The sequence below is a fragment of the Sylvia atricapilla genome, chromosome 1, assembly GCF_009819655.1.
Source record: "Sylvia atricapilla isolate bSylAtr1 chromosome 1, bSylAtr1.pri, whole genome shotgun sequence".
Taxonomy (NCBI): domain Eukaryota; kingdom Metazoa; phylum Chordata; class Aves; order Passeriformes; family Sylviidae; genus Sylvia; species Sylvia atricapilla.
In genome coordinates, this window is record NC_089140.1 from 48067608 (window position 1) to 48094001 (window position 26394).

General features: G+C 38.8%; 1 protein-coding gene across 5 annotated transcripts; it reads left to right on the forward strand.

Moving 5' to 3' along the window:
- Positions 1-1996: 1996 nt before the first annotated feature.
- STARD3NL (STARD3 N-terminal like) lies at positions 1997-24654 on the forward strand. Of its 5 annotated transcripts, none has more exons than XM_066322014.1 (8): positions 1997-2034; positions 14002-14298; positions 17043-17120; positions 18912-18989; positions 20713-20766; positions 20858-20975; positions 22472-22570; positions 24585-24654. In XM_066322014.1, the coding sequence occupies exons 2-8, from the start codon at positions 14074-14076 to the stop codon at positions 24635-24637; spliced, it is 705 nt and encodes a 234-aa protein (XP_066178111.1). In that variant the 5' UTR covers positions 1997-2034; positions 14002-14073; the 3' UTR covers positions 24638-24654. The 5 variants fall into 5 exon arrangements, with proteins under 5 accessions (XP_066178111.1, XP_066178137.1, XP_066178145.1 ...); XM_066322022.1 differs by lacking the exon at positions 1997-2034 and adding an exon at positions 2254-2272; XM_066322031.1 differs by lacking the exon at positions 1997-2034 and adding an exon at positions 2484-2594.
- Positions 24655-26394: the final 1740 nt, after the last annotated feature.

Below are 26394 nucleotides of genomic sequence, written 5' to 3' on the forward strand. Positions count from 1 at the left end.
ATAACAAATCATTCAGTCAGGAATATGCAAGAATACTGAGGCTTCTGCTTTCCTCTTGAGGTTAATGGTTACACACAACCTGCATAGGCTTTAGTTATCTGAAATCTAGCCTCTATTTATTGGCTATACTTTCAAGACATAACAGTCATCTTTTAATATAATTTCAGAACTACAGAAGAGGCCTGAATAACAGTGGCTGTTCAAGTGTTATCAAAAATTATGCTCCTAATCTGTTCAGCTATATTTCAATCACATTTTATTCCAAGCTATATCTATTTCAAAACTTGCTGTGACAGAAGATTGCTGCCTGTGGTTTGCAATGTGTTAAGCATCTAGTATCAAAGCTATTTGGTGACACATAATTCGAATACAGACTGCCAACTGAGATCCAAGACTTTCTCTTTGCATTTGCTTGAAAAATAACAGTAATTCGTAAAAACAGCTACCTCGCTGAAAGCCTGAGGTGATCTTTAGCACCATAACTGCAAAAAGCACAACAAAACAAAACAAACATAGATAATCAAAATAAACAAAAATTAGTAAAAAGCATAAAAGTGCATAAAGTGATTTTATTTACAAAGGTAGCTTAAGAAAAACTGATTAGCCAAAAAAAAAAAAAAAAGTATCTTGCATCTTACATCTTGCAAGGTATTCCTCACACTTACAGAAATTCCTCTTCCTTCCCATTAGAAGTAATACTGAAGATGACATTTTATTGTGAGTTCTGGGCTTGTGGAACAAAGATTAAGCAATTCCCCTTAGCTATCATTTACCATAATGTCTTTTTTTAATAATAAGTTCTTAGAGTACTTGTTTCCAGCAGTGTTCCAACCCCAGCTTGAGCACCTCAGCATCACCTTGCTGCAGCTACTCTGCATGGATATCCCTGAAGACACTGGGCTCCAGTGGAGTGAGCAAGGCAGGGTGGAGAGAATGACCTTTATCTTGATATTTCCTGGACCTGTTTTTTCACCTTTCTTCCTCTGTTTCCCTGCTACGCCTATTTCGTGTTAAAAGAGGTGGATCTAGCCCACAGCACTGAACTGCAGACAAACCTTAAGACATATGTAAGTGTTTGACAAGCTCTGGGATTCAATAACGTTGGAGACCATGCTTTCCAAAGGAATGGATGGTGTCCTACAGTGGCTGATGGAGTCTCTGTTGTATTTTCACAATGACAGCAATCATGCCTAGATCCCTTCTCTGTGGTGACCACTGGCAAGACTCACAGGAATGACCTCGAGTTGTGTTAGAGGAGGTTTAGGCTGGATATAAGAAAAAAGGTCCTTTATCCAGAGTGTGGGGTTTGGGCACTGGAACAAGCTCTCCAGGGAAGTGGCCACAGCACCAAGGCTGACAGAGTTCAAGCATTTGGCAATGCTCTTGGGTACATGGTGTGACTCTTGGGGTTTCCTGTGCAGGGCCGGGGATTGGACTCCATCCTTGAGGGTCCCTTCCAACTCATAATTCTCTGTGATTCTTTGATTTTCTCGAGCTAATCCCTGCAAAGATAAGGACTAGTGTAATAACAAGACACAAGTGGAATCCGGGCGAACGACAGCTAACCAGTCCCTCTGCTCATTCCGGCGCTTCCACTCCAGCTCGGCGGTGTCGACGCTCAAGAATAAGAGCCTTATCTGTGGGCCGCCCCCGCTGCCTGCGCCGGGGCTCTGCCCCCAGCGCCGCCTGTCCGCCGAGACCTCGCACGGGCGGCTGTGCCGTGCCGTGCCGTGCCGTGCCGTGCCGTGCCGTGCCGTGCCGGGCCGGGCCGGGCCGGGCCGGGCCGGGCCGTGCCGTGCCGGGCCGTGCCGGGCTGAGCCGTGCCGGGCCGGGCCGTGCCGTGCCGTGCCGTGCCGTGCCGTGCCGGGCGGGTCCCGCCGCATCCCGGGCTCCGTGAGGGAGCGGCAGGCCTGGCCGGGCCCGCCCCCCGCCGGCGCGCCCCGCCCCGCCCGTGCCCGCGGCCTGCGGCGCTGCCCGGTGCGGCGGGGCGGTCTCTGCGGGGCGGTCTCTGCGGGGCCGGAGCGGCGCGCCGGGGTGAGCTCGCTGCCCCCTGGGTCGGAGCGGGGGGTAGAGGGAACGCGGGGGGGAATAGACCCAGAGGCATGCGGGCGTGTTGCTGGCAGAGGGCCGGCGGGGCCGCTGCGGCGCGGCTCGGCCCTCCCTCCCTTCCTTCCCTTCCCTTCTCTTCTCTTCCCTTCCCTTTCCTTTCCCCACTTCCTCCTGTGGCAGTGCCGCCGCTTTTTCCGGGGAGGGCGCGGGTATGTCCCCCTCGGTACGCAGCCCGCTGACCTGCTGGGGCGAGGGGGGCCAGGGAGAGGAAGAGGAAGAAGAGGAAGGCGATCATGTCCCGGGAGGCGGGCGGAGCGGGGCGGGGGTCTGGTTCTGGGAAGAGGATCTCTCTCCGGGAAGGCGATCCCTCTCCGGGAAGGGGGTCTCTCTCCGGGAAGGGGGTGCCTGCGGCGCTCAGGGATGCTCAGCGGGCAGGGCCGCCTCTCCCGCATTCCCGGAGCCTCTCCTTCTGCTGGCAGGCCCGGAGGAGGTTTGTTTTTCCTCTCCCCTTGCGATCCGAGCCCAGAAAATCCATCCTCACGGAGGTACGGCGACCTCTTTGTCCTGCTGGTTAACAGTGTGAGAGAGCCGGGCCCTGCGAACCTCCGGCCTCCATCGCGGGGAAATGTTGCGCTGAGGGTTAATTTTAGCGTCGGGCTGAATTTAGGCAGCTTCGGAGAGGCACTGCCTGCGTTCAGCATCCGAATTTAAAGTGGGTCATTCATTGCTGAAGTGCAGCGTTTTTAATGTGCGTTGAGGGTGACGCTGGTGCGTCTGCAGAGAGAGCGGGTCAAACCCTCGCCTTTGGTGTCCAGCAGCAGTTCAAGTTACTCATTGATGGAGTGCTAACACTCAGCAGGTCGCTGTAGTCGGCTGTAAGTAGACACACAGTGGTCGACTTTAACCTGGAAAATATTCGCCACAAATACTAAACTTGTTTGAAGAGCTTGTTTGCTTGTTTTTAAATCGTGTTATTGTGCTTAAAGACATAAGACATAGGCATAAGACCATCACTGTATTTTTGCACAACGTTGTCAATACTTTTTACTGTGCGCATTTGTCATCTTGGTTTATATAATATCTGCATATTATACGTATTGTGTTGAATATTAATTGCGATGAAAGTTGTCATTTTGTGCCTAAAATCATAGTGTTTTGGGACACTGTTAGTGAATCCAACATTGTGAGAAGGCTCATTTCTATTTATAAGTCCGTAGTGGTGCTACTATTTTTAGTAGATTTTTTCGTCAGCTTTGCAGTTTTAAGTAGGCCAGATGCAGAGTGATTTGGGGTTTGTTTGTTTGTTTGCTGATGCTGTTCATGCCCAGATGCTTTGCATAAAATGCACCAGTGATCCTCTTGTTGTGGCACAAATCCGTAATTTTAAGGGTTTTTTTGTTATTCATGTGTTAGACTTTTTCAGGATGAATGTTGCTTTCTATAGACTTGGTGTGTTGAGAAAGAAATATACAACCTTTTAACAGTGGTGGAATTTGTGAAATACTAAACTCAGTTCAGATGGATTAGGCATTCTTTTTGGTGCATTTGTGCTTGAGTGTGGTTGTGCTGATGCAATGTGGTCCAATTTTCATAAATACTCAAGTGTTTAGCCATGATTTTTTTCAAAGTGAATTTAGCACAATTGTTCTAGGCCTTCCTTCATGAGAAAGAATGTATTTGGACTTTAACATTTTAAAACTTTACCAGAGCATCCTAGCTAAATATACAGTTACTAACATATCCTTGTTAAAATGTTTTACAGGGCCAAACCTAGTTTCTAGTAAGCACGACTAATGGATTTCACTCAGTGAATTAAGTCAACATGCACGATATTACCAGTGATTTTGCAGAAGGTATTGATGACATGGTAATGGTAAATCACACTTTTGATAGCAGGGACTGTGATTTCTCATGATTAGGCAACAGCATCCAGTAAATCAGATGAGTCATTTTGAAGGATCACAGATTTGTTGCATGTTAAACATTCTCTAATTTAACTGTATCTGCCAAATATCTGTTCTTAATTTGGAATTGTTAGCAACTGTGTTAAAAGACAACTTATACTTTACCTCTAAGCCTTGCTGTCTTAAATTCCACAAGGAGTAGAATTAAAAATGAAAAGTTTAAAAAAGTAATCTTGGAATCGAAAAGAACCAAGTATCTTCTTGATGAAGATACTGTGCTTTTCGTATTAAGCTCAACTACTTAGTTATCAGCTGAAGCCCTAAAATAGCATTACTTCAGACATCAGGAGTTAATTTCTATCTTGCACTGACAGAAAAATTAGATAAATTATGTGGAGGTATGTTAAAATAAGTATTTTCTTCTGAAGGTTCAGATATAGGTCTTTGCTGGAACTTCTTGCTCCTTAGACTAGGTAATTGTTTCCTTACAGTGTCCTCTAAGAAGAAAAGTAGAGCTAGAATGTAAAACCTGAATGTTCTTTTTTGTTTTCAAGTACCTTCAAAAGCTGTAAAAGAGGAGTTAAGAGTGAAAAAAATCTTACAAAAGTTTATCTTAATCTGAAATGGATGTCAGTTTCCTGAAGTGCTGTTTTCTTTAAGACCTCTGGAGAATTTTCAGGGGTTTGAATTAACTTCTGCACCATTTTGTGGAATAGTTTTTGAGGGAGTGACAGAATCCTAAGTGTTCTCACTAATACATAAAATGCCTGAGCTATTTCAGGAGGAGTTCTACAGTTCTGTGCTAGCAAAAGAATAGCTTTTCTTGTTCAAGTAGTATCTGGCTAGCAGCCTTGGGACATTTCATTGTCGTTAATTTAGGAAAAAACCAAACAAATACATAGGAGTAGTCAGTGTTATAAACCAATATCATGCTTGATGTTTGAGGCAATCAATCAGGTGTTTGGCATCTTTAAAAAATTGTTTTGTACTTAGAGAAATGCAGATGTGATAAAATTGGTATCAAAATGCTTTTGATATCTAAATGGTTTCTTTGGCCCAGAGTTAACTCTGAGAAACTGAATGGATATTAAGCCCTTATTGCTTATTTGGTGTTTAATGGAGAAAGTTTGCCATGAAATTTTAATTTCTGTGAGCTACAAAATCAGCTTCAGAGAGGAGGTAACAGAGGTGAAGAAGAGTTAATACCAGATTCGTTGGAGGTTTTTTAACTGTCTTTTCCTTATTTTTGTATCAGTTCCCCTTTATGCCCACCTCTCCCTCCCTGCTTTTGCAAGAAATCGTTAGCTTTTTTTTTTTCTTTATATTTTTTATTGTGTGCAGGTTTTGCTTGTGACTGGAATGTGTATGTGTACGTAAAACATACAAAAATACTGTATACATGTGTTAATATAATTGGGGAGGTGATTGTATTGAACCTTAAAATCCTGATATAGTTTCAAGTCTTTGGCAAGATTAGTCCAGAACATTTAAACCAAAAGAAAAGGTTATGTTTTTTTTTAAGAAAACTGTAATTTTGGTTTCATAATTAATTAAGTAAGAGTTGGGACTGGATGGTCTTCAAGGTCCATTCCAATCCATAGCATTTTCTGGTTCTATGAAGTGATTACTATCAGTTGGAATGTTTAGGCTGTAAATGGGATGATATGTTGTCAGTTCTATAACTAGGATACTTTCTCTGTGTTCTAAGGACCTGACAGTGATAACGCACACAGAATTCAGTTTTGTAGTTTGCAATGCTTAAGAATCTTGAGTGCAGCTGAGATCTGAGGCAGATCTTTGGAACATGTTATGGTGCATCCTTTTTGCTAGTTTCTAGTATTTTCTTAAAATAGAATATAGTTGCATATTAGCTCAGTTGTTCAGAGCATGGTTCCAATAATTCCAGTACTCAGGTTTGATCCCTGTATGGGTCATTCATTCTGGTTTGAGCTCATTTTAAAAGTAAAAGTCTGGGATATGCTGTTAAGAAGGAGTCCAGAGGGGAAGAGACAATGGAGATGAAAGGAAGGACAATGCTGATGCCAAATTTACAAGCTGTTTACTCTGCCATTTTTCTCAGCTCTTACAGAATAAGAAATGGAGTGTTTTGAAAAGGACATAGTGTTTTGCAGGACTTGGCTTAGTAACAGGGATTTTTCTGCTGCAGGGAAAACTAGTCCAAGGTTGGAGCACTTTGATTTGACTTTCTGAATCTATGAGTCTCACTCTTGGGATGGAGAAAGGTGACACTGCTGTTTCCTCAGATGCTCTACTAACCTAAAAAATGTATTTCCTTTTTTTTTTTTTTTTTTTTTTTTTCCCCTTTCTCTTTTTCACTTTATTTCAATGCTCTGAGAAAAAATATTATTCAGTACAAATGTGTGCAATTGCCCTCTTACTTTTGTCAGGTCACTGCTGGAGCATAGGAAATTGAGGAAACATTTTTCTCAAGGAAATTGGTGGTTTGTTGTTTTGGTTTTGTTTTTACACAGCCAGGTTACTTATGGTAAAAGCTGCTATTTCAGATAAAGCAGAGCTACTCTAGTTCTAAACACTCAGATAGAGCCAAACTCTTATTTATGAAGAGCTCTGGTAAAGTATGCTGGTAAATCTTGCCCTTCCCCTCCAGTAGGAAACCTTCCCAGTCCTTAAATGGGTTACATATTTGTAACTTGTAATTCCTGCTGTGTTGCCTAATTGAAAAGCTAGAATATTGCCAAAGCACTCTACAGTATCTTCTGCTTATGTTCGGGGAATTTTGTGGGTGTGCATCAGTTTGAATTTTTCAGTATTACTTTGATTAAAGTGTCTGGCCCAGGTTTGGGGGCCTTTTGTTGGTGGTGTTTTGTTTGTTTTTTTTTAATATCCCTTTGTGTTCACTAAGGAACGTTTGTTTTGAACAGAACAGTGCTTCAGAGGGTGTTTTAAAAGGCATTGAAACATTAAAATGTTTCTGAGGCAATGATGTGTTACAGCTAGAGACTGAATGAGTGCAGCCTGGAAGGAAGGGATTTAAGTGCCCTTCAGGAACAGGAGCAGTAACTATCAGGAGGTCACTAGTAATGTATCTGCTACAAGTGGATTTCAGGAAAATTAGTTCTTCTAGTTATATAAACAGAAGAGGGTCAGTGTATGTCAGCGGAGTGAGTTTTGTTTATGTATAGTGGAAAACTGTAAAAAATGTGTCCAGGTAAGCTTTGGAGGCAGTCTCCAGCTCTATGGTATTTTTTCCCCCCCTTGATTTATAATTAGCATTATTTCATCTTCATTAGATTTTTTTCTAATTCAGATAAGTTTTATCTCTGCTGTCTCTTAATCATGGTGTGTCTGGTACTGTCAGAAAGCACACTGAGAGCATTCTGCTAACACTCCTACAGGTTCATACCAGAAACTCTCAGTTTCTTGGACTTCCAGTAAGGAGTCTTTACAGATAATTTTATATTCTGTCCAAGGTGTTGGCTAGGGTAATTTGTGTCTATGCCTAGATAAAGAATGAAGTTGGCCTTCATGATGGTAAGACAGCAAACAATGGTTCAAGACCATTTTTCTTCAGGTATGTTGAAATTGTCTGAAACTGTCTTTACGTAGAACTTAAATATTTGAATGTTAATGTTATAATACCAATTACTGTATTAAGCTCTGTTCTTGTGATAAATTTTGGGTTTATCTGTGCCATGTAGTCCACTCTTACAGAATAGCAGGTAGTGTAAGCAGCAGTGTCAGCCCTTTTATCAGAAAATAGCTCCTTTGGTAAGGAACTGGAATGTTTTATTTGTCTCCCTGTAATCCCTATGAGGAAAGTTTTTAGAAAGGAAATGCTTTTTTTTGGGGTGTGTGTGTGTGGTTTTTTGTTTGTTTGTTTTGTTATGAGTGCAAATTGCTGTTATTTCAGTGTCAGCTTCTCTACAACTCTGTACTTTTCAGACTACTTCAGCATCTTGGCTGCTGTATTGGCCATGTCATTCTATTTTACTAATTGGAAAAAAGAAGTATTTTCAGATGACTTTTTTAACATTCACAGAAAAGCTGTTTATGGTGGGAGGTTTTGGGCCATATTTGGTGTTGTCAGGACACATATAGTTAAGTATTCTAGGTGTTCAGTATGGTGTGACACAATTTGACATTGTGTACCTAGTTACTTTATGCAAATGTGACTTCTCTGATATTTTAACCTAAATTAACATTGCCTTTTCCAGATTACTTCCTTTTGACACTTTAAGTTTTGATTTTGTTGAGTTGCTGGTAGCCTCTGAGTAAGCTTTTTTTTTTCTTCTTCTTTTTTAATGCTGTCATCTCTTCTCAGTTAAGTTCTACTGTGTGGGTTTTTTTCTTGGAAAGAAAAATGTGTCATATATGGTGCTGTTGCTCATGTATGATACAGGAATATAGTAAACAAAAATAATTTAAACCAAGGACAATAAACTGGAAGAATAGGGGTAGAATAATGATAGAAAAGAGATGTAACATTCTGATGTTGCATCTGTAAGATATGTGTAAAATTGACACATGCAGTGTGTGCCATCTGCTTCTGTCAGTATGAATGAAAATAATGATGTTAATTGTAAATGTAGCTTGAAATCATGGCCAAGCTCTCACCATGTATTGTTAAAATCTTATTAGACTTTGAGGGCAGGGAAAGACAGCTGTCCTAAGCTTGATAATTTTAATTCCTTTAGTTTTCACTTATTATACTAGTTAATACTATTGATAAGTGTAAAATCTGTATTTCACTAGCAACTTTGAGAATTTAATTCTCTGTTTGGAAGCTTGAATTATGACCATAATGATTAAGTGTTAAAAAAAAAAAAAAAAAGAAAAAAAAAGACAAAACAGATCTTTAATTTAAATAGATACAAACATTCTTTCCAGGAAAAATATGCTGCTGTTGTCTATGACTTTGAGTAGATCAGCACAGAAAACTTAGATAGCTAAATATTTTAGTGGTAGTTGAGTAAATATATATTTTTATGAAGAAAACAACTAAAAAACCCCATTAAAACCTTACATCTTTTAAAATCAGGGGAAATGAGAAGAAGGTATATCACAAATATACTAATGTGGATTCTTATTTCATAAGTTTTATTTCCCTCTTAAATGTTTTGACACTTCAATAACCTTGTAGATTCTGTCATTTCACCTGCCTAGTAGATGAAGGGAAGATAGTGAATGTAGTTTTCCTGGATTTTATTAAGGTGTTTGGTATTGTACCTCCCAGCATCCTTCTGGACATGTCTGACTGTGAAGTGAGCAGTAGATGGTGTGCTGGAAGAACTGGCTGAAGGGCAGGGCTCAGAGGGTTGGTGGGAATGGGGCTGGAGACCAGTCACCAGTAGTATTCCTCAGGGCTCCATCCCGAGGGCAGATCTGTTTAAAGTTTTAAAAGATCTGGAGGCAGCAGTCAAATGCACTGTCAGCAAGTTGGCTGATGGTGCCTAAGTGAGAGGTGCTGTTGACACTCTCAAGGGACAAGAGGCCTTGGAGAGGGATATGGATGGGTTGGAGTGCTGAACAACCCATCTAGAGGAGTGGCTGGGAAGCAGCACCGCAGAAATGGGTCTGGGGATGCTGGCTGACATCAGGGTCAAAGTCAGCAGTGGCAAACCTGCAAATACAGCACTACCAACTGGTCCAAAGGAGTGATCATCCCACTCTATTTAGCACTGCTGCAACTTCATTTTGAGTACTCCGTGCACTTCAGGGCCCCAAAATTTAAAAGGGGTGTGAAGAACCTTAAATGAATGTGTGCAAGAGGAGGGCACTGAAGCTGTTTGAAGAGCTAGAAGTAGTAACACCCTGTGAGAAGAAACTTAAGACACAGAGTTCATCTAGTTTGGAGAGAAGGAGGCTGAGGGGTGACCACACTGTCTTTGCAGCTTCCTGAGGTGGTGGAGAGGGAAGTTGCTGATCTCTTCTCAGCAGTACCTAGTACCAGGGCATGTGGGAATGGCTGAAAGCAGCATCCATCAGGACAGGTTCAGATTTGACATGAGGAAACATTTCTTTACCAGGAGTGTTGTCAAGTTGTGGAAGAATTTTCTTTGAGAAGCGGTTGATGCCCCAAGTCTGTCAGTGTTTAAGAGGCATTTAGACATCGCCCCTAATGTCATACTTAAACTTTTGGTCAGCCCTGAAGTGGTCAGGCAGTTGGATAAGGTTATTGTTTTCTGTCCCTTTCAACTGCACTCATTATGAGTCAAATAACAATAAGACTGTTATTTGTCTGAAATGCCAGGGATTTTTTTTAGCTTTGAAAACACTTTCAAAAACACATAACATAAGAGATATGCTGGAAACAGGTTTTTATTTTTCTGGCTCTTTCAGAACAGATGTTTACAAGCATTATCACAATGTGCAGGTGCAGCCAGGAGCAGGTTAATGCAATCCTCAGTTTAGCTTGAAAAACCATCACTTGAAGTATGGCAAAGGAAAGTCAGAGAGCTGCAGAACATTGCAAATCCCCTACATCTTGTGGAGAGCCATTTGCTGGTGGGACTGTGTGGGGAGAACAGATTTCTATTTCACTCACATCTCTTGGAGTTAATGGCACGGTTTGTATCCAACACAGTTGTTATGAACTCCACCTCTCCAGGCAAGTTTGCCCATAGAGCTTCGTGGAACATTCTGAATTATGGGTTTTTTTGTCTTTCTTATGAGAGTCCTGCATCCAGGCTCTGCAGAAAATGAACATGCTGGTCTCTAAACATCACTTCTTCATAGGATGTGTTTGTCTTGCCACACATCCTTCCTGATCCCTGCCATTTAGAATAACCCAAACAAAGGGACTGCCTGGAGCCAAAAGAAGTGGTGCCAGATGAACCCAGTATCCTTCAAATCAGAGGCAGTCTGACTGTGAGTCAAGCCAGAGATGATACAGCGGTCTTGAAAATATGTTACTAATACTGTAAAAACACCCTGAAAGTTATATAAAAAGTATTAACCTTTACCAGAAACAGGAAAGTTGATAATTGACTGATGCACAAAGAAGGTTCTTTCCTGGAAAAAAACCTTCGAAGTTGTAAGAATGTGACTTTCTCTCTTTATTTGATAATGACATTTTTTATGTATGAATTTGCATTTTGGCTTTCAAAAACCCAAACCCCAAACATTCTTACATCTGGTTCATAATTTTTTTTCTCTGATTCTAAATTATTTTAGTTTTTAGAAAGAACAATAATCATGTCAATAGAACAATAACAATGTCATGTATCACTTTGGATGCAAAAACATGAGTAATATGGCAGCATGAATTCAGGCCAAGCAGTCTCTGCTTCCTGAATAGCAAGAATAAAGATCAGTAACAGTCACATGCAAAAGAATTGTGTGGTATTTTAAAAAGTGTGACACATCTCAATGACAAACACACCTTTTTTGCCTTCCTAAACTTGTTCCACCACTGAGTTTCTTGCCCAGGGATGCATGAAAAGCACTCTTGTGCCTGCCTGGTGCTTGTACTGCTCACATGGAGTGCTGAAAAGTGGCAGCTCCTCATGGAGTTCTTCCAAGCACAGGCTGTTTTGCACAAGCAAGAACCCCTGGAGAAATGGAGCCAAGGGGAGAACGGAGCTCACTCCCATTGCATACTTGTAATAGGCAGGAGAGCCAGGGCATGATCAGTGCTTTGGAAGTGCAAGGGAGGAGAAATGTTGTTGCTGGTAATGCTGAGATGGGTATAAAAGTGTCTGGCCAAGTCGCCATCCAACACTAAAATGGAAGTGCTGCTTTTTAATAGTCCCCATGTGCCTGTAAGGCAGTTGCCAAGAAGGATTTAAGATTTTTTTTGCTCACCCACCTGAAACCATCTGAGAATGTTGGTGTGGTGGAATGACTGATTATGTCATTCAGGTATGAAGAAACTTTTTATTTCAATTAATGAAAGAAACTTTGGGAAACAATCCTCTAGCACACACTTGGTGGTTAATTCAGTTTGCAGAGCTGTTGCAATGAATGCAGAAAGCTGCCAAGCTATGTCTGTTCAGTTAAAGGATCACAACATCTTGATGCTAGCTTAGTGTCACAAGAGACGCCCAGCCATGTGTCCAAACGTGGCGGATTTGGTCAGCAGCTGATGGTCAGCAGGCAGAACAAGACTAGGGACAAATTCCCTTACTCTGAGTATTCTCTGTCTAGGGGACTTTGTGGCAAAAAACAGTCTGTCAGTAGCAAGGATTTCAAAGTACATGGAATTTATAAGCTGAATCTGACATTTTGAGTCATGCTTGAAAACAAACTGGCAGCCATTTAAACAGTGCATTTTAATACCATGATTTTCTCCTTGCAGAGGGCTCCATAAGGCAGTCGGATGCTGAACTAGCACATTCTGAAACAATTCACTCTGGCTGTAGTAATTGCATTCCCATACTGTGCTGTGTCTAGCAACAATCCAGACTGGAAGTAGCAACTTCCTATATAATTGTTACTGAGGCCACATCAAAATAAAATAAATGTTTTAGCCAATGTAGATGAAAGTTTCTTTGGAGGTTCAGGTGTCACTTGTCTTTTTATTTTGTTTTTATTTTTACTATGGCCACTGATGGCCTGATCTGAGGTTTATATCTCATCCCAAACCGGGTTTTCCTATGGGCTGCTGTTACACAGCAGGGCATTTCAGTGTGAGGGTCTTCAGTACAAAGCAAGTGCTATTTATAGCACTGGAGTGCAGCAATTCTGCTCACACCCTCGGGTTCAGGTGGCCCAAAGTTCACTGTAGTGCTCAAGACACCTGACCAAACACACATCACCTGAGTCTGCCTTCTCTACAGCTCTTTGCCAGCCATGTTTCAAGCAGCAGCTGCTGTGGAAACAAAGAAGGAAGATTTAAGGATGCCTTATGCTTGTCTACCCTTGCCTGGTGCTTTGAATTTCTTAAAGGCTCTTCTGTGTGACTTGACCTGGGCACTGATCATGCCTGGCTGGCCTATGTCTCCTTCAGCTGTGATGTGTGTGCTCTGGCAGCTCCCCACACCACCTTTACTTTTCCCCTGTGTCCTTGTATCCTCCCTTATGTTTGCTTCCTGGTGTGTTGCAGATCCCCTGTTGGGCTTTGACTGACTGTTCTTGCAGCCTTGGAGTTGAAATGCTGTTGAAAGGCAGGAGTGGGAAGAATTTCTCATGCCATTTACTGAAAGACAGTCCACCCAGGAGGAGGCAAAGTTTTGTTCTTGAGTTTCAAAAAGCTATTCCCTCAGCATTACAAAAATGTGCCTGATGTGGTTTGTACTGCAGGATGTATAGCTTAATCATCTGAGTATTTTGCATAAAATTAAATTTTCTGTGTTTTTCCATTAAACTTTTGTGACTTTTGAGTCCACCTCTTCTAGGGCCTTTAATTGGACAAATGTTCTCATGGAGGATTTGAGTGAATCATGCATTAAACTGCTCCAGTTTTACAGAAATTCAGCCTGAAAATTCTTTTAAAAGCCTTGTAGTCAGAAGAGACCTAGGATAATTGCATTACCTTTAACCACTAGTTACACACACTTTTATTCATGGAGAAACTGTCTGGCAATGTAAGTTGCTATAGCAGATGCATTTACAGGGAAAATAGCAGTCTATATGCTTTATAGAAGGATTACTACTCTCCCCAGGGATTTTAATGGACTTTTAATTTTTTGTTTGTGTCAGCTCTGCATGTGCCAATATGTAACACAGCTGTTTTTCAGGGATTTTATGTGGAAGTTCTTTAAGTTGTCTTCCTATTTGTTGAGAGCATTTAAATCAGTATTGAAAACCTTAAAGGATGCACAGCATTATGCTTTTTATTCGTTCTGCTCAATGATCTCACTCTAACAGCGTGGAGAAATGACCCTTCTAAATCTAGACAGTGCTCCCTTATTTCAAATGGCCTAATTGAACATTAATTATCTTGCTTCACAAATCCTCTGAGAGATGAAGAAGAACTCGATACTGTGTTGGAAACAATTTCTAGGACATACTTGCCTAATTCTCTTAAACATTAGTTTAGCAAAAAGAGGATTGACATTGTAAGATGAAAATACTTGTTGGAATTATGGGGGTTTGGTGATTCATGTGGTTTTGTTTGTTTGTTCAGAAATTCTTCCTGTATGGATCAGCCTTCTAGTAATGGTGAAACTGGAAGAAGACCACTCTAAGCGAACACAGGATGAATCGTGTCCCAGCTGATGCAGAAAATGCTCACAGTAGCAGTGTGGAATCTTGTCCTTCCTTGCGGGATGTCCACTCCATCAACCCCACGCAGCTGATGGCAAGGATTGAGTCATATGAAGGCAGGGAGAAGAAAGGCATATCAGATGTCAGAAGGACTTTCTGTTTGTTTGTTACATTTGATCTCTTATTCATAACCTTACTGTGGATAATAGAATTAAATGTGAGTTGTCTTTTCAGTTCCTACCCTTAGACATTAATATAAAGTATTTATTAGTTTCAGAGATGGTTAATAAGTTGCCCTTTTCTATCCAAAATTGTGTTATTTGTATCTATTTAAGTTTAAGCAGTTTATTACTTTTAAGCTTCCATGAACACAGTACCTACTCAACTGCATGTACTTTTATTCATTAGGATATTTGTTTATCTTCTTATTATGAAGCCTCTAGATGTTTTTCAGCATGTGAACCATGCTGAAAAAAACACTGGAAATCCAGTGTAGTCTTCAGGCATCAAATAAACAAAAATGTTACTGTACATCTTTGAATTTAGCAAGAAGTGTGAGTTTCAATAGGATTCAAAACTTTGCTTTCTGAATAACTTAAGGTCAGTGACATTTCACTGAGATGTTAGTCTCTGAAAAGACTTCTAATGGCCAAAACTTTTCTTTTGTTGTGATGTATTTTCTTTGATGTAAACTTGGTGTGTTATACATTATGGATAGCAGAGTGCATTTAAACAACGAACTCCCACAATTGCCACCTTTTAACTCCAGCATTTGTAATCTGGAAAATGAAGCTGTTCTCCTAAAATTTCCAGAAAGCAATGGGATAGCTCATTTTTGTTATTTCACTAGTAGCATCCTAGTTCTTGAGCTAGGTTTTAAGCTATAATCTAGTTTGCATTTAAGAAAGGACGCATTAGGGAGTTTTTCCCTTTTCTGGAAAGAAAGATCTTGAATAAACATTTTTATCAGCATTTCATTATTAGATAAATAATCTTTGTTTTTAATTTACCTTATGAAGCTTCACGAGCTGACTGTTCAATAGCTCATTGATACAGTGAAAAATATTCGTTCTGATTTAATTTGAGAAAGCAGATTTTGCTTGCCTGAATGATAGAATTTTAGGACTAGACCTTCTGTTTTCTCTCTAGGTGGAAAATGTTTGTAGCATAGTGTTCTTATGCAGTTCTTTTTTTAGGCCTGTGTCTCAACAGCTTGTACAACTAAGGAACAGAGTGGGTTTATATCTCTTGTTGAGGTTTCAGTGTACAGATTTTCATATGAGTGCTCTCAGAATATTGAAGACTCTAAATAGAAAATGCTACCAACTCATGTTACCATGATGTTTCATTTTGAATGAATGCATCAAGAGACCTCAAGATCACAGCAGTTTTCTTTGCAAAAACTCAGTTTTCAGGACAACATATTACGAACGGGTGTCCTATGCCGCCGTGTGTGAGCAAGAATAAAAGCCAGGTTTTGTCCTTAGTAGTCAGTGATATTAGAAAGTAAAATTTGGTATCTGGGATCTGACATGTCCTTATGTTTTTTGTTCTGTTTTTCTTTGGATTGCTTTTTTTGCTGGGAAGTTAAATAGCATTGTGTTAGGACTGTATATTATTGGTGCGTAAGTCATGGGTCAGAATTGCTGTGAGAGTTCCTGTAAACATTGTTTTCACTTTGTTGCCATTTTCCAGTTTCCTTAGGTGTAGTGTAGTTTATTGTTAAGTGCTTTGGGGATTTGCTCCATGGCATTTTGAGCAAAAATCAAGGCTTCCATGGTTCCCTGTTTATCCTTATGTTAACATGGTACTCACACAGCCACACAGTGATGAACAGCTTGGAGTGGGGGAAGTTGATCTTCCTTATTTATGCTGGAAACAGATAATTACACTTGATGCAGTAGACCAACCAAAGAAAAACGGTATTTAGAAAGTGGTTTAGGTAGCCATAGAGGGAAGGGAGAGGAGAAGAAATAGAAGAAATTCAGAGTTAGAGTGACTAGTCTCAGTCAAACACTGTCCAGCAGTATAGTTGGAAAAGTGTGGATGTGTGTAGACTGCATTGCTTTGAGACAGTGAGCATATGTTGTTGGTGTGCTTTGGTAGTCCCTTTCCTTAAAAAGATGACAGTAGTCAAACTCAATACTAAGGCTTCTGTTGGTGTTGTTTTACATAACTATATCCTGCAGTACCTAATTATGGAATTTTATAGGAAAAACAATAGGAGATGGACACTGAGGTTTTCCATTTTCAACTAAGATAGATACTCCTCTAATTCTCTGAGCCAATACACCCTAAATTATTTTCTTACAAGGCCAGTTTGAACAGTAGAAACCTTCCACTAGAAAGAAACATGGTATCTAAGGAAGATCTAATTTTGAATCTCATCAGGAAATGGAAGAAATAAATTTGAATGTTAGTTATTTGTGCGAGGTTAGTCTAATAGTTGCAGCTTCTGCTTTTTTACTGTGGATCTTTGGCTCAGCTTTCGTAACAAGTCGTATGAAGGCTGATAAGGAAGAGATCTGAAGTATGAATTCAGTTTCTGTTCTGTTTCCTATTCGCTAACATGTGACTAACTAGAACTGGGTTATGGTTGGCTTTTGGATAAGCTGTTTTGATCCTCCTTTTAAGAAGTAAAATGCTTTGTGAGTTCATGTAACAGATCTTAACATTTAATCATTTATTCCTTCCTCAGTAACTTGTTTGCTTTTATTTTGCCTAAAATGTAGCTTGCCTAAACCAGATAATAATCCTAAATGTTTTCACTTTGAAAAGCCTATGTAATCTTGAAAAACAAATAACAACAGTAGTCTTGACATTATCATTCTTGGCTGACAGCTCTTCTGTATTTAGTTTAATAATCTTCCTGTATATCAGCAGGGAATTACTAGTTTTACTCTTCATTTTTGTGTGTGTATTTTGTTTTCTGAAGCTGTGTGTGTTGTTGTTCCTTTGTAGGTAAAAGGAGGCATTGAGACTACCTTAGAGAAAGAAGTCCTACATTATGACTACTCTTCTTCATATTTTGATATATTTGTAAGTGTTCTTAAAAAAAGAAAAAGGAGCAGTAAAAGTATAGTTTTCCCTATCCTCCTTCCACAGATGTTTCCTAGTCTGAGTCTTGTAAAAGGGTTGATTTTTTTCTTGCAAATTTATACCAGAAGGACCAAGTTTCACCCATCTAGGGGTTGCCCAGTCCTGTTCTGGCATCAGGCTCATGCAGCCTGTGGATAGGAATGCTTTAGGGCCAATTGATTTGCATCTTTAGCTTTGGGGTGTGTGGAAAAGCAGATGGAAAACCCAGTCAAGAATGTGACTTTGATGTCACATAAGGTAATTCATTAAGAGGACAATACCCATAGCCCTCCAGCTCTAAAGTAATTTTGCTTAAACAGACTTTTTTGTCCTTCCTTGGGCATAAGGTGACTGCAGTGAGGAGAGACTTGTTCCTAGGGTGGCCTGCACAGGGCAGGTTTTTCAGAGTTTTGTTTTTTACCTCAAACAGTAGAAAGAGCTGAGGTGAAGTATGATTCTCCTTTACTATGTTTAAGTACTTAGGCACATAAGAGGAACTCTATTGCATTAGGAAATTTCTTTCTTTAGGCAGAGCTGTCGCTCTGTAGTTGCAATGCATTTTGCACTGCATGGTCTAATAAAAGCTGTTTCTTTACAGTTCTTCTAAATGGCAAGATTGTTAATTCTACCAGATCTTGCTTGCCTTGCAGAAATGACTTGGTTTGGTATCAGTCATTTTACACTGATCTCTTTGAAACTGGTCTAAAAACCCTTCCTTACTTCTGCATTGGACATTTGCTATGTAAAATGAACTTACGTACTAGATTCAAAAATTTTATAAGCTAGCAAACTGTGCTCCTTCTCCCTTTCCTCATTGTTTTGCTGGCAGGTTCTCCATGATATCCCATACTGCAGAAGGCAAAAAATAAAAATGTTATCTGTAAACGTTGATGCTCTAGAAATTACTTTATCCTGTAGGTGAACCAAGAGTGAAGAACATGTAACGCAAAATAATAGATTTTTATTCCCTGGGAAGGGACTGGAACTTTAAATTTTTCAAAATTATTTGTGAGTTTTTACAGGATTTCCTCTGTTTCTACTACACATTTGCATAAGATTAAATGGGTTTATCATACCTCCGGCCATGGCTGTCTTTGATTTCTCTTCATTTTTAAGCATTTTTTTCACATTTTTTCAATTCTGAACAATTTTTTAAAACAAGTTGGAGACAATCTACTATCAAAAACTGAACAGGGAAATTGATGCTTGGGGTCCATGATTCAGAGATCTTTAATTTAATTTTCTGGCCTACAAATACCATAACTTACCTTTCTCTACTGCCAAATAGAATGACTTGCTATTGTCGGCAGTTACATAAAGAATAATTGATTTTTGCAATGTTAATATTTCACAAAATACTGGAAGTATAGTAGCACACCGCTAAGATCAGTGATGCACATGGTATTTGATGGATTAACTGCATCCATATTTAACTGTTTAGATTCCAGTCAGGTGAAATGATCATGAACACACTTTGTATAGCTTTCTTATGTTTCTAACTAATTTGTGGAATGGCACATGCTTGCATATTTGAGCCTGTGTTGGCATGTGGATGTTGCCATTTGCTTTATAAATGGGAAATTAGCTTCTATTCCTGTTTTATAAGGACACATTCAAATTTGTTTCAAGGTAACAGACCTTAGACTGTCCTGTTTTAAGTTTCTTTGTAAGTAGTACTTTTGGTGAGCTGAGAATATCGTGGTTCTTCTGTGTTCTGAATTAACCAACCAATATTTTTTCCTCTCTCTATAGCTACTGGCAGTCTTTCGGTTTAAGGTGTTAATACTTGCATATGCAATGTGCAGACTGCGCCATTGGTGGGCAATAGCTGTGAGTAGTAGCCAAGCATAATGGAGTTTTGCTTAGAATGGATCAAGCAGACAAAATTTTAGATGCCTCTTAATGCTTGTATGTCAAGAATCATCTTGATGGTGTATATATAAAAATTTGTTATATGGTAACAAATTAAAAACTTGTTCTCTGGAAGATTTTCAGCCTAAAGGCAAGAATTTAAGAGCACAGTGAGTGTGGTTCTTATTAGGAATTATGTTAATACAAATTGAAGATTTATTTTTCCAGTATGGATGGCTAGTCATGACTGCTTGTTACCTCTGAGACTTTTTAATTAATGTTGGAAATATATTTGCATATGTAATAGCAAACCTTCTTCAAAAACACGAATTGGCATTATTGTGCCAGACATCCAGGTGTCCATTAAGTCCCACGTTCTTACTTTAAAATGTTTTAGGTGCCACCCATTGAATACTAGCACCTGTATTGCATCATACTCCAATGCAAAATGTTGAATATACATCACTTCTTTAAAAGGAAGTTCTATAAACTGTAGGCAACCACAGTGGATTGAAGCCAATATCTTTAATGCAGCTCTATGGTGTGGATGACAAAGAATGCAAAATTTGGTGAAAAATTTGTGCTTCCACCAGTCAATAGTATAGGTTGTAATACAAGCCTATCAATGGCTTAGTGCTGTGTAAATCAGACTTTTTCTTTTTTTCCTTACACTGTGGTAGGTGCATGTAGAACATGTTCATGTGTAACTTTCTTCAAGTGAGTAGCATGCAGATTGCTTAGTACTCTGAGACTACATGCCATGATTTTTATAGATTGTGTTACTAGCATGGCACAAACACAAATTCATAATGGTAGCCAATGCTCTGATTGTGCTTATTTTTAAATGCATGCCTCTGAAGAGCCCATGCTCTTAGTTGTGTAGCTTTAGAATAATTCTTAATCCTCCATCTTGATGTCTTTGTTTATAAGGTGGTGAGAGTGAACCCATCATGGTAGTGAGTAATTAGGTACATAAAACTTCACTGAAGGTTTTGCCAAAGCCTTGAATCTTAACATCCTACTTGTGATTGACAGAAGTAGGTTCTGCTGTTATTTGAAGAATTGCTGGACCCAAAATGCTGTAGAAGATACATAGGCCTTGCTTATGTGAACAGTACTTGTTCACTGCTTTTTCAGATTTTGGGGTTTTTTAGGTATTTTATTCAGCATGCCAATTCTTTAAAATATATCAGGGAGTATCAAGTCTTCAAAAAATCAATTTTTCAAAATACCACTTCATGAATTAAAATATTTATTCCAATTTACTCCAATTTACAACAAAGATGTTTAGTTGTTTGAAATGGATGTTTTGATTTGGACAGTAGTGAAAAGCATTTGGAACAATTTTTGTTTGCTTTTCTCCTAAATAGATAAATAGTTGGGGTTTTTTAAGGGACTTGATGAATAAAGTACACTATCTTCGTTACACATTAAGATCACAATTTACATAACTCAGGCAGTTTAGATTCTATACAAATGCTATCTGCTATATGGAAATCAATGTTTGGAGGTGTTTGTATTAACAACCATCATTTATAAGATTAGTTTAATAGCACTAAGTTAATTTTATCATGTATGTTATGTTTTATTAATCTGTGTGATCTTGCTGTTGTCAGTAAATATTTAAAGTTGCAACTAATAGATAATGGCAGAAACAAAAAACTAAATCCATTTATTAGTTTATCTGTTCTGTCTCTTTCAGTTTACAACAGCAGTGACCAGTGCCTTTTTATTAGCAAAAGTAATTATTTCACAGGTATATATTCTAATCAAATGTTTGTTTTACTTTGTTTTCTTAAAAGCAAGATTCTTCAGAGTAATTTTTGTAATGTTTTCTTTCTTTCTAGCTGTTCTCACAGGGTGCTTTTGGCTACGTGCTGCCCATCATATCCTTCATACTTGCCTGGATTGAAACTTGGTTCCTGGACTTCAAAGTGTTACCACAAGAAGCTGAAGAAGAAAATAGTAAGCTTGTGATATTTCCCATCAATCACTGCAGTTGGCAACAATTGATCCTATTTTAACTGGCAGAAGAATGCTTTTTTCAGCTTCTCAAAATTTGAAGAGCTGTGGAAAAAAGTAAATCACATGACATGAATTTTTCCTCTTTGGGAAAGGAACGTATGCCTTCAAAGAAATGAGGTTTTAATTAATTTAGGGAGCCAAAGTTAAAAGTTAGAAGGGCCAGATCAGCAATTTGTCAAGCACTTGGGAATGTGTTTAATTTTGTATGCATGAGATATGAAAATTTAACTGACTTGGGCTTGTAAAACTTTATTTTGTGAATAATGCATAAAGTGTCTGGCACCTCTTTTACAAAAAGAGTAGACACAATAATTCAATGTCACTAACTCTTCTTTTGAGGTGGAAAGGGGAAAGCAAAGAAGTGTTGTGGAGAGTTCTGTTTCATGCACAGGGAGAATGATACCAGAACAATATGAATTTCAAGCTTTGAGATGAGGCACGCAGGTCATCTGGCACTCAATATGTTCGACTAAATGGAGGAAATCCACTGTTTCAGTTGAAAGACAATACTGCTTGAGTGATGAGGGAAAGAAAACTTACAGATGCTTGTGAGTTTCAACATCAGGAGAGTAATTATACACCAACCTATCTTTTATGCATCGTTACCTGAAGTACAGTCTGAAACTCTGTTGGAAGGGCATGTTTATCTGTTAGGTAAATCAAAAAACTTCACATGGGCATAGATGCCTCCATTTTTATCTGCTCTGAATGTGGTCTTTCTACTTTGATCCCTTCCCTCTTTTTCACTGGTCTGAGAAAGAAGTTGGTTAAATGAGAACAGTGGGGTTTGCCTGGAGAAAAGGAAACTTTGAGTAACTTTTTTTATCTTACGAGCAGATGAGGAAATACAGCTGCATCAGAGTGTTATCTAAGTAGGTGAGAAATCTAACTAGTTCAGAGACTTTTACATTTTTTCATATTGAATATTCATAGACAAAATATTCCATACATACACATGCAAATAGTTCATGATGGTTGCAGAAACTGAGTATGTTGAGACAGATAGGTGAAAGCAAGCCATTAGTGAAGGGTTTTAGTGGCAAAGAGAGAAAATAATTTATTTAGTTATGCATGGCACCTTTTAATATATTAAAAATATATTTCAGAAGTTTTAGTAAGCCAGTGAATATTAATGAATTTACATATGGCAATTTAATCATGTGATCATACATAGTAGAAAGAAAGATTGCTTAATTCATGTATGTAATGTCTCTGTTTTGCTAGTGTGTGTCACCTTAGCTGCCAGCATTTAAATATAAGACATAAGCGTTACATTAATTGTTGATGCTTTTTAAAAAGATTTTTTTTAAAGAAGTAACTGTTTAGGAATGCTAATACAATACATCAGTCTTCAAGATTCTTCATCACTATTTGATCTTTAAGATTTTATGTGTTAGCATTGGGGAATTATTTTCTGGTATTTTTTTTTCTTTTAGGATTTTTGATAGCACAGGATGCTTCAGAACGAGCAGCTCTTCTTCACCCAGGAGTCCTCTCTGATGGGCAGTTCTATTCTCCTCCTGAGTCTGTAGCAGGTAGTTACGTTTGCTTAGTGAAAGATTTTTCATACTCACTTTACACCCCTGCATATTTCACGCCCTTCAAGAGGGGAAGGGGAAAGGGAAAAAATATATTTTTGGTTCTTGAATGAAAACTGAATTTATCATCCTAAAATGCAAGAATCTTTTTTATTCAGTAATTCAGTTTAGTTACTGCTTACCAGATGAGGTACAATACATGTGATTAGTGTACTTTAAGTCGTGTTCTGACTAAAAGCAGGGTGAGTCTGGAAAAAAATGGCACCACAACTGAAAGGAGGCAGTTACGTTTTGCTTCTGCCATCGGTGATCCTTACAGGTCCCTTCCAACCTGAGATGTTCTGTGACTTTCTGATCTCTTATCTCCCAGCAATAGCATTTATGCAGCAATGCACTCTTTAATCTAGCCTAAAGTTATATTGTCTTAGGATAGACAGTGAACCTGAAACTGCTATAAGGCAAACTGAAATTTCAATCAGAGCGTCTTCTCTTTTCTCATAACAAAAACAAAAAGCCTTCTTTCTGTAAAGAGGCTCTCACCTGTCTGGTTAGATAAATCAGTGGGTATTGTTAAGTACATCTTAATTCTGCATATCATGTGCTTTGTTCTAGTTGAGATATGAGTTGATTAAATAAAAATAAATGTAAATACTGCAAGATTCAAGAATGTGTCTCAAGTATTTCAAATAAATAAGTAACTTCTTAATGGATTGAATCAATCTGAGTTACTTGAGAATGCAGTAGGAACCCCCAAATCCTCTAGCAGTCTTTTTCCCTAATATGTAAACCTCCTCTGCAAAGCTGTGCTGTATACTACAATATAATTAAAATAATATCTTCTAATTGCTACAGGTAAGCTTGCCTGTCTTGCATTATAGAGTTATACCTGTTGGTGATATTTTTCATTTTAGTTTCTGTCTCTGGTTTCTCTGTGCTGAGCATCTTGGCTTAGTGAATGACTTCGAGCTCCATCTAGGGGTCACAGAGCATTAGTGTCGATTATAAACGATGATTCAAAGTGAACATGGATTTTAGCTAAAACTATGGGTCTGCTTTGAGGAATAATAGAAGTATTGTACTGGACTCAGCTGTTCAGCCTGGGTTTTGTGGTGGTTTTTTAGCAACAGAAGACAGAGGGTGAGAGAAAGTGTAAGTGGAGCTAACATATTTTTCTAGACATTGTGGCTGGGTCAGTGTTGCAGTGAGGTATTGTGTCTCAGCATGAATGTGTTGACTACATGTGTGCCATTACTTTCAGCTTATCCAATGGGATTCAGTAACAGCTCAGTGGCATTCTCCAGGTCTGCCCTGACGGCCAAGTACATTTTAAGCGACCCTTACGGACATGAGATACAAAAGAAGAGTCAGATTAATATATTTGAACTAACGCACACTGGTAGTCAATCACAAAGTGAAACTGCTGGATAATGTAAAAATAGCTCATAATTAAAATTTTTCTTGAAAAATCTGCATTTCTTTCTGAGAAGACAAACTATGGATTGTTTTAAGAGAGCAATTTTTGCTCACTTTGCCGTATATACCGTTTTTACAAATATTTAGAGATTAACTATCCCCTGTGATCATACAGCAGGGAATAAACCTCTCTGCTGATATGGCAACATTTCTTAAAACAAATTATAGCTTTTAGGAGGTGACATTTAAAAGGAGTTCTGTTGGAATTTTCTGCATATTTGTCTCTTTTTGTCTTCCCTGAAGCTACAGATTTCCAGGGACATACCCTGGAACCGCCTCTTTATATGGGGTGACCCTTCATCTTCAAGATTAGTTACTTGGTAACCATGTCTATTCTGGAGGTAGCCAGTGGAAAATCAGCCTGGAAAGAGTAAATTTATTCAGTTTCTGTACAATTTGAACTTCAAAATGCAGCAGATATGCTATTCCAAGAAATGAAAGACATTCAGACTAATTTGTCCAAATAAAAAAAGCTTAACACTTTTGTGTCTTTTAATTTCTCTCAACTGATCTACAGCATTCTTGTCTTCCTTTTCAGGTTCTGATGAAGATTCTGAAGAAAAACAAGACAGTGAAAAACCAATTGTATAGCAAATAAGAAAAAGCAGGTAAGTTCCTTTGCGTACATCCTGAATATTGTTTTTTCTTCCTAGTTCCTTTCCAAACAAATTGAATGGTGTATTAACTCTTAAGAGTTCATAATTTTTGAACTCAGTCTCTCTCATAGCAGCCTTCAAGAAGCTCATGAGAGCCTGGAGTTGGGCTTCTATGAATTTATTTTTTCGCTCTCCTGGAAAGGACAGTGGTGGACCAGATGTGTAAAAGCTCTGTTTTTTGGCAGCGAAGAGATGTACTGCTTTGGAGATGAAAGCACAAGAATGCCAGGAAGAGATTTTCTCTGGTTTAAACCTGGGACGAGTGTGCCTGAAGATTTCATGGGCAAACCTGCTTCCACATTTCCCCTCCTCAGTCTGTTTAATACTACAAATTGGTTACACTGGAGCAAGCTCATCCTAAGATTTTTGTAGTGTATTTTATTTAAATATGAGATTACTTCCTTATTTTGGAAATTACTTAAATTTACTTCTGGAATTATCGTGCCACATGCTTTCACTTCACCACTCACAGCAAAGCTCAAGCTACGGGAGGTATTAAAAGTTCTTGAGAAGTTGAAACTTCTGATTTGAAGCCTTCTAGTGCTCACTTGGAAGTGTGGATGACCTTTTATTTTCAGCCTCTCTATTTACAATATATGTTTCCTTTAGTCCCATCTGCACTCATCCTGACTTGTGTGATCTGTTGCAGAAAGAAAATCTCTGCAGGAAGTTGTTGGGGTTTGGAAACTGGCAACAGATTCTGTGGCTGACTTGCTGGTGGAGCTGCTGACAGGAGAATTTACTCCTTAGAAAGTAAAGGGAATGGTTCCCATGTACTGTAATACCTCATGAAGATGTACCTTGTTGACATATGTATATTAGGTTGCCTCTCAGGTGGTATGAAAGTATTTGTCCACAATGTATTTTATTATTCAGTGATTCCTGAAGTTGATCTTCTAATGACTAGGTAATTACTGGAAAGTGTTGTCTTGTGTACGTAATCAAGAGACTGCTAATATAATGAAGTAAAACTTCTCTGTGGTGGAAGTATATTTAATAATTGTTGGGTCTCACTAGATAAAATTATTTTATGTTATTGCAATTTGTCATTAGTTTATGTTTGCTTTTTTTAACTCCATGCATTTTCTTTTTTTTTTAATGGATATGTTAACTTTCTAAAATAAAAATGTTAAAACGTGAGAAATGCATTATGATATTTCATTGCTTTGTCATCGGAAAAATCTGCACTTACCACTCCTATATATGTGGGGCAATAAGGACTCAAATTTGCATAGATTTTGTGCAAAATGTGTTACAGTACTGTTTGCCTGTAGGGAGGCCTTGTTAGTGGTAGTGGCACATCACTTCTTGGTTGTATTGGCTTCAGTGTGCTCTTCCTAAAGTTCTCTTCTGTAATTGCTGAGTGAAATAGAAGCCAGGACCAAGTTTATCCCTTACATTGCTTCAGAATAGCCAAGATCTGTTTCAGAGGATGCAGGTAAGAATTATTAGAAAAAAAAGAAATTCAAACCCTGTCATTTGACAATATTGGAATGTTCCTAACCATGGATCTAGAGTATCTCTTACAAGTAGAGACGGCAGGAGCTGGGCGTGTATAGAGAAGAGAAGACTGAGAGGGGCTCTCATTAATGCAGATAAATATCTCAGGCAGGTGCCAAGAGGATGATGCCAGACTCTTTGGTGGTCCCAGCGACAGGACAAGGAGCAGTGGCTGTAAACTAAAACACGAGA

What these genes read in the sequence shown, in the direction of transcription:
- STARD3NL (XM_066322014.1), top strand. Translation starts at nt 14,074, where the DNA reads ATGAATCGTGTCCCAGCTGATGCAGAAAATGCTCACAGTAGCAGTGTG. An exon ending in CTTCATATTTTGATATATTT is followed by an intron (nt 17,121 to 18,911) that starts GTAAGTGTTCTT and finishes CTCTCTCTATAG; the next exon opens with CTACTGGCAGTCTTTCGGTT. An exon ending in GCCATTGGTGGGCAATAGCT is followed by an intron (nt 18,990 to 20,712) that starts GTGAGTAGTAGC and finishes TGTCTCTTTCAG; the next exon opens with TTTACAACAGCAGTGACCAG.